Source organism: Gouania willdenowi, chromosome 19 (genome assembly GCF_900634775.1).
Source record: "Gouania willdenowi chromosome 19, fGouWil2.1, whole genome shotgun sequence".
In the NCBI taxonomy this organism is placed as follows: domain Eukaryota; kingdom Metazoa; phylum Chordata; class Actinopteri; order Blenniiformes; family Gobiesocidae; genus Gouania; species Gouania willdenowi.
Window position 1 is genome coordinate 20992671 of NC_041062.1, and position 12146 is coordinate 21004816.

General features: G+C 34.6%; 1 protein-coding gene across 7 annotated transcripts in view; it reads left to right on the forward strand.

The window, feature by feature from the left end:
- The window catches only part of exoc6 (exocyst complex component 6), a 42993-nt gene extending 32705 nt beyond the window's left edge, over nt 1-10288 (forward strand). For 4 of the 7 annotated variants that reach the window (XM_028475992.1, XM_028475995.1, XM_028475993.1 and 1 more), the window contains 3 exons: nt 6846-6958; nt 7603-7614; nt 8423-10288. In XM_028475992.1, coding sequence (XP_028331793.1) covers nt 6846-6958; nt 7603-7614; nt 8423-8549 — 252 coding nt within the window. In that variant the 3' untranslated portion in view covers nt 8550-10288. The remainder of the gene's footprint in view (nt 1-6845; nt 6959-7602; nt 7615-8422) is intronic. The other 3 variants (XM_028475994.1, XM_028475997.1, XM_028475998.1) reach the window with 1 other exon arrangement.
- Nucleotides 10289-12146: the final 1858 nt, after the last annotated feature.

The following is a 12146-nucleotide window of genomic DNA, read 5'->3' on the forward strand; positions in this document are numbered from 1 at the left end:
AATTCAAGGGGCTTTATTTGCCACATGACAATAGAAATGATAAACTCTATCAAACAGAATCCATTAGAAAAACTAACTAAGGATAAAGTCTTCTTACAGATCCTAATAAAGATCTAGTAAAGTATTAGAAGGACGGGCAGAACATTTTGTTTCTTCATGTTTATTCTTTAGCTCTAAAACTGGACTTTTGGTAAATTGGCATTTGTTTTTTGGCTATTAAGTCCAACTGGGATGTTATTGTACATTCTGCACTGCTCAAGAAAACAAGCACCAAAAATATGGTTTTAGTTTGATCTCAAGTTTAGAAGCCTGAACTAATAAATACTGATGAAAAGGGATATTTTAAACAAACACATGCCTCAAACAAAACCACAAACAGACTCAAGCAATGACATTAACATCAGAGTAATACAGAAACAGATGAAGTGAAAATAATTAATGATTGAAGTTATTTTTGATAATGAGCAGACAGGGATTCATCAACCTTTGAAAAGGTTTTAAGTATAGAATCTTTTTTTACAGCATATACAACGCTATTTTTTTCATTTAAAGTTGAGGGTGTGGCCAATGTGGCGGTGTGTTCTATGTGGGAACTTTTCAGTCATTCGACATGTGTCCAGTGAAAGCAGCTGTCAGAGGCAGAATGTTACTGACTGTAACAGACACTGAATATCACGGTGAACTGAATGTTCAAAAACCATCTGCGGACAATGTGGGGAAAGGAAACCCACTCACAGCTTTAATAACACAACAGATGTGTTGTACTCTATATTCAGGACGGTGTCCGAGTGGGGGGAAATTGTGTAGCAGCGAGTGACAGCAGAAGTCATGCATCTGTGGAATATTTGTTTTAATTTTCAATGCCTAAAATAAGATGTTTGCTTAAATAAAAAGAAAATACCGGTAATAAATTGAAGTTTGTGGACCGGCGAGCAGTGCTGGCTCATATGCATTTACGGTGGGATAAAAAATACAATAAGGTCTAAAATGTAAGATTAATCAGCCAGTTTTTAATAGTAATCACCACATTAGGTTTGTTCAGGAGCAATCACGCACTGGACTCTGAAAAGCTTATAAGTAACCGACGCACGCAAAAAAGTGACCATAAAAGCTGTAAATGGACTGATATGCAGACATGGAGCAGTGAGGAGGTGATGGAAACTCACCAGTTAAAACTCATCAGAATACCTAGAAATACACAGAAATCTCCGTTAACCCAAACAGGAGTATAGAGCCTGCCTACCTGCCCGTTCTGATTGGCTGAGACGTTTGAAGGGCACCCTCATCTGCCACATAGGGTGTGGTCTATGTGACTGAGCGACCTTTAAGTGGATGTTTCTTGGAAAATTGCTAAATTATTTGAATGCGGCCAATACGCCGGTGTGTTCAATAGCCCGGAAAATATGGTTCATTAGTACGTTATAACCCACCTTGATCATAAAACTCATGTCAACAACAAAATGTGATGCATTGTTTTGATGTTTTGTATCGTTTTGTTAAAGCACTATCGAGTTAACATTGAAAACAAATGATAAATTATCCATTATTGATCATACATTAAGATTGGGTACATTTGTTAACGTGAAATGGATTCATATAATAATATTTTATACCAAGCACTTTTATACTTTTATACTGATGAACTTTTTATTCCGACAGTCTTTTACCATACCTTATGTAGTTTTTATAACTGTGTACTTGTGTGTTATTGGGAGTTGCATGTGCATTTTCGTTGTACTCTTCTCTTCTATTATTTTAGAAAAGTTGTAAAATGAAAAAAATACATCTGAAAGTAATTCAGTCAAAGGTTTTTCACGTGGGTCTTTCAAAAAACTTCCAAAACATCAAATTCAAAGCTTAATCCCACCTTTTTAGAAATTGTTCTTAGTTGGTTACTGTAGCCCCTAGGTTCCCAAAGTGGGGTACGGAACCCCCAGGATTACGCTAATTGTAACACGGGGTACGTGAATAAAAATTTCAAATGGTGTAACAACATTGGAAACTAGAATATAAATCGAGCAGTAGTCAGGAGCTTCCATGCATTGCTTCAAAATACACATTAGCCTCTGTAAGACTGACCTCTCGTGGTGAGAAAACCAGTTACATGCTCTCACATAGACTTAAATGAATCTATGATTGATTTACACCTGTGACTGACTGTCACTCATTCCATCATGCATGGCTAACTGATGAAAATTAATACATGTCCTTCTACATAGACTGCTAACACTAGTCAGCAACATGCAATATTCAAGGTGTACGGCAGACCAAGATGCTAGCAGCGCTACATGTGGATAGCTGAGCTACTAGCATAGCTAGGAGTCAGATGCAGAGACCTCTCATGCAGCCTCAGACAGAGAAAAAATCTTATGAGAAAAGAACAAATATGAAATTCATCCAAACATTGCAGAGTTCTGTTCATCCTCTCACCCTTCTTATTAAAGGGCGATGAATATGTTGTATTACTGATATATGTTCAATCAACAAATTTTTAGTAGAGTTTTGTTTTGGATTTTTTTTTTTGTAAAGAGAAATTTGTTTATCACTGAAAATGCCAGTATAACCTACATTAATATAGCAAAAAAAGTGATATTTCTGAGATGTTTTCATTCATGCTTACAGATTGTTAATTTTTTATTATAGATTATTTCTCAACTGAATAGGTAAAAATTTTACTGTAGGGCTACATTATATATGACAGTACATTATTATGTTTTTTAAGTGTGCAGGAGTAGGGGGTACATGGCTTCAGGTTAAATATCTGAAGGGGTACGGGACTGAGAAACGTTTAGGAACCACTGGGCAGCATAGGATAACTTTTTAGGCTCAAGTACCCCCTTCTCGTATTTCTGAATCCAAGTACCCCCCCTTATGTCTGACTACAACATGTTGCGTAGAAAACTATTTAAAAAAACTATAGATCATAATGATTGAATAAACGAGTGATAACACATATTTTAAATAATCACAATTTGTAAATAAGTGGGAAGAAAAAGTATTTAGTGCAGTGGTTCCCTACTGTTTTTGGATCATGACATCATTTGGATATCAAGAATTTCTGGCGACCCCAAAGACATTTGTATCTAGAATTAGTTTTTGATCATGTTTGAGCCCATTTAATAAAAGAATAATCATTTTTTAAAAATTAAAAAATCTATTTTCAATTCTCAGAATATTCAGGCAACCCCATTTAAACTCCAGGCGACCCCACAGTTGAAAAACACTGATTTAGTGGCTCCTGAATAGATTTGTTTCTATAGTTTTTATAATTTCCGGTCATCTCACGCCTGGGGTGGGACCAAGACTGACACTTTATTTGTTAATTATCATCTCTCTCTCTCTCTCTCTCTCTCTCTCTCTCTCTCTCTCTCTCTCTAGTGCTATCACGTACCCCTAGGGGTACACGTACCTCCATTGAAGAAACACTGGGATAGAGAACAGAGCAAAGAGAAACTGCACACACACAATCAGAACATACAAAAGTGGACAGATTTTTTTTTAAAATTTATTTATGTTTTTTTTTTTTTTTTTTTTTTTTTTTTAAAGCTTTTTTTTGTCTTCTTGCAAAGTGTAATAATCTCTGTCTAATCTGAACTTTCTTTCTTTGGTGGGTAAAAAAAAAAGTCCTTTGTAGAGCTTGTGTTGGAGCTGAGCATAAAAAGTCTAAATTGTTTCTCCAGCCAGTGAGTGACACATGTGAGCCTGTTGTTTCTATGTAAAGTGCTTCAGGGTGCACACATTAAAATGTGGCGGCTCCTAATGCCTGCCTGTGGTTCATCACTTAAGTCCAGGTGAGAATAATGGTTTTGTTGCAAGCTTCTCAGTGTGTTGCAGTCTCTCGCCCAACTGAGTAATGCTATTATCACTAAGCTGTTTTTCTGTGCTCATTCACCATGAGCCAAACACCCAGCTGTTTCACCCTATGACATTAGCATACACTATGTGTGGGTAGGCATAGGGGGAAGTCATCTCCATCAGGTTACCCAGAGGTCAGGCTGGGCTAAATTTAAATGTTCCTATTCACACTTAATTATTATCATGTAGCTGCAGAGGCCCCTCCTCCTCTTCTCCTCCTCGATTCTCTCAGGATTAGCTTTAATTTCCAGGAATCAGGTTGAGTTCACAGACTTGAGCTGCCCTCAGGCTTCTTCCATACTTGCACTTGTTTTACTTACTTTTTTGTAAGCCTTTAAAATGCAGTTAAACATTACATTCAGATGTTTGCAGGGAACAATACTTTGTGTTTTAAATTATCTTAAATAGCTCACTACTTTTCTTCTCTTCTTTTTTTTTTTAAATCAACTTATTCAGGTTTCAGCTGTAAATGTAGCGAATTAATAAATTCTACTTTGATTCGTAATGAATATAAGACATGCATCATATAACTGGACACTTTTTAATGCAATAGTTTATCATTTGCTATTATAGTTCATATATTGCTATAGTTTAGTTTATAGAGAAGTATTAAACCATCATTTATTTATTTAAATGTTTATGAGATGAATGCAGATGGTATTAGTGCAGAGTCCTGGGAAAATTAGAAATAATTATCTTTCTTGATCAATTTAGTCACTTCCCTTCCCTCCAAACCTAATGGTCTTTAAGGTTTTCCAACACAGACAGTGATTGGCAACAGAAGCCGCAGTTTTAGCATAAAATGATTGTGAAGAACACTGGCTTTTATGTAGACTTACACTTTTAGTATTGCAAGACAAACAATACAAGTAGAAACACAAAAACATAGAAAAACAACAACAAAAATCAGACAAATTACAGTTAATATACAGTATACATATAAAATATGTATAGTGTAAACTTACACATTATTATAATTGGTTCGTTGGTAAAATGGATTGTTTTAATGACAGTTTTTTGACTGTTTTGTGTCTTAGAGCATTGATCTTACCTTTTAGTACTTTCTAAAAATCAGTGTCAATAAAGTCATCGGCCATTTATTTTCAAGTGATTGAACTTATCCAACTGGGACCACCCCATTATCCCAATACACCTTCTACACAATATTGGTCCATTTGCTAAAAAGGTCATGTGACCTTGTTCAGGAATCAAACCAATGCTATTTTTGTTCCAACTTCACCCTGTGCTGCTCCACATTTTTCACCTGACATTAGAAATGTTTTTTTTTTTTGCTAAAGTGTTGGTTTTATTATTTAAAACATCAGCGTCAGCAAATTGCTTTATACCGTCTCGTCCGTTGTCTTTTTGGACATCAATATCATTACGTGTCCCCTCCATCTCTTTTCCCAAATGTTCAAAACAACCTCCCTTTAATTTGCTCTAGGGCTGGGCGGTATATCGAGTTTCAAGATATATCACGTTTTCTATTTTGGTGATATAGAAAATTACAACATTGCCAATATCGATATATACCGGTATATTTTTATGTCTTATTTTGTTTTAAAAATCTTGTTTTAGGAGTTGCTGCTTTCACTGCTTCTCAGAACAGCATTAAAAAGCAGTTAGATGGAGTTCTGATTGTGACCTAACCCAGACCTTCCCTTAAGGCGACAGAACTCACTCACACGTGCTGTCCTTTCTAGGAGAAAAAGCCAAAAGTGGCACATTTTGTGCTGCTGTTTGTTAATAAATGTGCATGTATGGAATTTTTCATCAGTAAATTTAACCAAGAACCCTGGTCAAACTTCATTTGTATTAAAATGATAGAGATTTATATCATATATTGCCATTTTAAGAAAAAATATTGAGATATTAGTTTTGGTCCATATCGCCCAGCCCTACTTTGCTGTAATTTAAATGCTTTCCTTTGTTCTTTATCATCTCCTTCTTATATTTCTTTGTTAACCTCTTTCTTTCTATAATGTTTATTTTCTTAGTTTTCCTGTTGGTTTTCATTGTCCACATTCTAATCTTAATGATCCTAATGTTCTTCTTTTCCCATTTTTATTTACTATATCTTTTTTCAAATTAACTTCATTGACGTATAATGTGTGTGCTTGTCTGTGTGTGTGACGTATATAAACAAAATATGTAAATATTAACTATGTATTAAGGATCGACCAATAATCGTCAAGGCTGTTACCATCGGCCAAAATTCTGCATTTTTATAATAATCGGTATCTGCCGTCTCTCTCTGCCTGAAGTCACCACACGAGGCTGTGTAACAATGTCCCGCCTACACCCCTCACTGATTGGCTACACAGGAAGTGACAGCCAATCAACACTGGGGCGTATTTTCAATACTGTACGCTGCAGTTGAGGATTTACTTTGATTTTGTAAAAACTCAAAAATTGTTTCAGTGAACTTTAAGAGATCTAAATGGATTTTAAAAATGGCTTAAACTTTTTTAACCAAGATTTGTGTCAAAGACTTTATTCTTTTACACAGTAAAATAATAATAATATTATAATTTATCATGGATCACTGTACACAAACTAAGTATACTGTACTCATTCTATTCCTAGGTGGGTTATTCTACATTTTGACACCAAAATTCTAATTTCTCACCGCAAACGAATATCGGTTCTAAATTTTGGTTTCCTTGATTACTAATAATCAGTATCAGCCTTCGGTCGACCCTAATATGTATATAAACAAACTGCAGAGCAATATTCTACTGATTGAAATGACTAGCTCTCCTAACTTTTGTATGACTGGCATGAAACTCAGAAATATTTTTGTTTCAGTGATTTTTTTTTCCCCCTTTAATCTGTTCATAAGTTCATTGTGTTTTGTACATTTTGGGCTCAGCAGACACAGAGTGCATGGCATGAGTTTGAGGGCTGACAGGTGTGTGTGCAGCTGTAGTAACTAGTGTTTTAACCTTTCTCATATGTCTCTGTTTTGTGTGTTTCTGTGTCTTTTCTAGCTGTTGGACCTTTTCATGGTGTGGGACTGGTCCACGTACCTGGCAGACTATGGTCAGCCCACATCTAAATACCTGAGAGTGAATCCTGCTACTGCCCTGGCTCTGTTGGAGAAGTAAGGCTGCTTTCACACACGGCTAGTCCCAGAGAACAGCTGTTAGTCAAATAGGAGAGAACAGCTGTAATTATTGCATGTGTAATCAGGGTACGGACGTACTAATAATTATACAGAAGGAGGCAAAAAAAGCTTTAATGGCACTATATTTGTTTGTCACAGATGGTTGATAATATATATAATAGTTTATCTCTGGGATTGAGCTCAGTTTGTGTTCATGATGCACTTTTAAAATTGTTCTGAACTGGCAGAAAAAACCCTGTCAGTTACAAGATGTTAGAAAAGAAAACTAAAATAGTACAGAATGATATGATATTGTATGATTTACAGCAGACGGAACCATCACAGCAGAAGCACATCATTCTCCTGGGTACAAATAATTTCACAGAAGTCCAGGTTGAAGTTTATTAGCTGATGAAAATAACTTTATTTCAAATAAGTATAAGTAATAATGTGACAAAATAAGTTATAATAGTGGAATTTAGGTATTGAAAATGGAGAAAAGTTCATATCTTTATCTTGAGAAAGTTTTAATACCTTATAAAAAGACATTTTTGGAGAATGATTGGATTTTTGTGAATGTAAATAGTGTATTTTGAATCTTCTCTCTTTTCTTTGTGGTGTTGCTAACTGCTGCTCCTTAGGGTCCACAAGGGGTAGGTGTTCTTGTTTTCCTAAGTGCATGCTCGTCTTTATGTGTGCACACAAAAGTAGGTCCAACTAAATATAAAATGGTTTTTTTTTTCAAATGTAATTTACACTAAATTTGAAATAAACAATGGTAAATGGTCTTGATTTAAATAGTGCTTTATAACCATCGAGGTAGCCTCAAAGTGCTTTACAATATCAGCTCATTCACCCATTCACATTCACACATCAATGGAACTGAGCTGCCATGCAAGGCACGAGTCGACCTGCGGGAGCAACTTAGGGTTCAGCGTCATGTTGGAACATTTAGGGTACAAATGTCAAACGGATTTTGAGTTGCTAAATGTGTGGCTCTTTAAACAGGTGAAGAAACATTTTTTTTTCAACTGGTGGATAAAGTTTGTGACCCTGAACAAGAACCTTATACACTATATACACACGTGTAGTAGTAGTGAGGCGATATGTTGAGTTCATGATTTAATGCATGATATTGGTTTTACTGGATCAATTCAATGCAGTATTTTGAAAAGGAAAAAAGATTTTTTTTTTTATCATATTTATTATTGTAATTATAAATGTAAATAAAATATATTTGACTCTTTGTGAGCTTTTCAAGTTTCAAACTGAATATAAAAAATTAATAGATAAATAAAAGTCTGATTTTTATTTTTAAAGTCACTGCCAGACTGACAATTCACGCCAGTCTGAAAGTAGAATCATGCAGCAAATAAATATCATCATCATCATCATGACATCCTTTAAAACAAGTTCTGATGTGTATGTGTGTGTGTGTGTGTGTGTGTGTGTGTGGAACAGGATGAAAGACACCAGTAAGAAGAACAACATCTTCTCCCAGTTCAGGAAGAATGATCGCGACAAGCAGAAACTGATAGAGACTGTGGTCAAACAGCTGAGGACTCTGGTCAATGGCATGTCCTCCTAATGCAACACACACACACACACACACACACACACACACACACACACACACACACACACACACTAAAAACATATATTACATATATAAAGTTATGAGCTCTTCTTAATCCATTTGACTGAATACTGAATACTTCATCCACACAAAAATACCAGAGTTGGGGTCAATTACATTTTGAAATTACAATTATCAATTTTCTGAACTTAATTACAGTTCAAATATGATGAATTCAGCAACAGATTTTTTAAAATTACAATTATAATTATGTCAATTGTAATTAATTACCAATCACACAAATACAATTATAATTGACCCCAACCCTGAAACACACACAAACACACACACAAAATGTACAGTTAACTGAACTCTAGATCAACAGGGAAACTGTCCATACTATAAATATTTTTAATGTCACCAACAGGACAAAGCGGTTTATTTATATTTACATCTTTGAGTGTGTGTGAGTGGAGACGAGGATGCTCAACATAGGGGTCGTGTCCCGTCACAAACACCCATCACTACACTTTGGTGACTATTCCATTGTGTCATGAATAACATTCAAACAGCAGGAGAAGTTCTTCCACTGATCTCCGTTCACTAAGTTCTTATTCAATTTGATTTTTTCCATCTGAACTAAAACAATCTTCATTTAGTTCAGATTTATTTCCTATTTTAATTTCAACAAAATGTATTGAAAAGGTATTGAAAATGTCTAATCACATAAATACTTCAGTCATGGTATCGATAAGCGCTTTATAGATCAAAGTTGAGTTTTTCCAGCACTCTGATTATTATAAGGCCTAAACTTAAATATGGTCGGAATGATTAAATGATGCTTTCACTTAATGAAGGATGTGATGATGTTACCTCGTCTACTTTGTGAGGCAGCTTTACTAAGATCTCACTGCTCAAACACTTTAGAGCACTCGTGTCAAACTCAAGGCCCGGGGGCCAAATCCGGCCCTTGAGAGCATCCAATTAGGCCCACAGCAGAAAGCAGAAAAATCAGAGAAACCGTAAATCATTGTGTAAATTACCAACTAATTTTGTTGTAGATATCTCCAAAATAATACACAAATTAATTGAAACTCCACAATATTAGCAGGGCTCACATTTTCCCCCATGCTTATTTCACTGGTTAAATAATTCTACATTTTTCCCAAATCTGGCAAATTTCTTCAAATTAGTCCACAAAATTTCCCCAAATTACATAAACATTTGCCACAAAATTATATCTGTCACTTATTGCTTTAATATTATCAGTGCCGTATACTGTATATTTGATCAATTATTATGAATAATGATTCAATTACTAATTTTCCCTCCTAAAATCTGCACCCCATTGAAGATACGCTGCTCTGTATTTGGCCCCTGAACTAAAATGAGTTCGACACCCCTGCTTTACTGCGTGTGTGTATGTGTGCGTGTGTGTGTTCAACATGCAGAACGTAGGATAGCGGAGTGGGAGAAAGTGTGAAGTTAAAAATGTGAAGCTGTTGGGGGTGGGGGTTCAATTCCCTCTCTGCTCTGAGCACAAACACTCATTTTTTAGTGAATAATTTAATTATGTAGAATACAAAGTAATTATAGATAAAGGCTAGAAGGGACTTAAAGACATGTTATGTTTTCCACATGTACTCTACCCGTCCTCGTCGCACTCTTTAACTCCGCCCATAACAAACTGGTAGGAACAGGTGTGATGTCAGAGAGAGAGATGAACACGTCTGCAGCGCAGCCACCGAGAGGAAAGTGGGACTAAAATGTAACTTTTAATATACCTCACACCAGGGTTGTGGTCAATTACATTTTTCAGTTACAATTACGTTTTCAATTACCCATGTTCAATTACAATTTAATCATGATTACAGTGAGCAGCATTTTTTCCAATTATAATGATTAAATCACAGTTATTTTTGTACCTTCAGAAAGTAAATTACAATTACGTTCTCAATTACTAAAGCTTAATTACGAATAATCACAATTACTGAGCCTGAAATAAATAACCTACCGGTAATAAAAGTGAACCCTCATTTTGTGTTAGCTTTCTGTTAGCATCTCTTATGATCACAGGTCCTAAATCAGCTGTAAAAATACACTAAAAACAAATATCTTTCATCTAATTTATTTTCTATCTATTGGTTACCTTGTTCCTAATCAATAAAAATATAGGTTTTAATATTTTTTGTGTGGGTGTCGAAGCATTTTTTAGTGTCGGTATACATCTCGATTTCAATTTATTTTAAATGGTAAAATGTGGGAAAGCTTAATATGTAACATATTTTAATAATTGTTAACTACTTATGTGTAGAACTGTACATAGAACTGTGACATGGTTCCCCAGTTTTGTGTTAAATTTTAACTGACAAATTTTTTTCGAATTTTCATGGCAATTCCAATTATAAAGTCAATTATGTGAATGTAATTACAATTTCATTACGATTACGACAGCAACAGATTTTTTTAATTACAATTATAATTGTAATTATTCCATAATTGTTAGTAATTATCAATTACGCGACTATAATTATAATTGATCCTCACACACTGTTAATAATGTTTAATAGTTAGTAAACATCTGTCCTGTCATTCACTGTGTGTAATAACCTCCTGCTTTTAGGTAAATGTGGTAAATTCATGCTCAGGAACAAACAGGCACTGAACACAACATTGTGTGTGTTATTAATGTTTAACAGACACAATCCTGATCACGTGGCATTGATAGATATTTTATTAATCGTAGTTGAGTTCAGATAATTGACTTTATAATTGGAATTGGCATGAATATTCTATAAAAACTCATTTACAATTTAATTTCACGCAATACTGGGGAACCATGTTAAAGTTCTATGGTTTAAACATATTATGTAGTAGTACAATTATTAAAATATGTTTCATATCAATTTTTCCCACAACCTGTCACTTTTTTTTACCATTTTTGAAAATGTATAAATCTAGGGCTATACTGACAGAAAAAAGGCTCAGGCGCCCACACCAAAAATATTAATACCAATATTTCCATTGATTAGGAAACCTAACATGGTAACCAAGAGATGTGAAACACATTAAATGACAGATCATTTTTTTTTAGTGTATTTTACAACTGATTTAAGACAAAACTGACCCGTTATCATCAGAGATGCTAACAGAAAGCTAACACAAGAGGAAGGTTACATTTTATGGGCTTATTTATTAAAGGCTTATTAATTATGATTAATTTTAGGTTAATTTTGGTAATTGAGAACGTAATTGATTTTAAAAGGGAAAATAATGATTGCGATTTTAATTGTAATTGTAAAAAATGCTGATGTATGAAAACCGTAATTAAACATGGATAATTGAACGTGTAATTCTATTTTAAAAATGTAACTGACCCCAATCCTGCCTCCAAAATATTTTCCAAATCTCTGCTGATGCCAACCGGTTTATTAGGCCGTTGACTTTGGTGTTTGGATGAATTTCCAGGCCGTTCCTCATCCCACAGTGCATGTTCTTCCGTCTCAAAGGGAAATAATCAATCTTTCCAACAGTATAAGCTTTATTACCACTAACAATTGTTAGAGCAAAGAAATAATCAACCAAACACTAATTTATTTACTTTTTCTG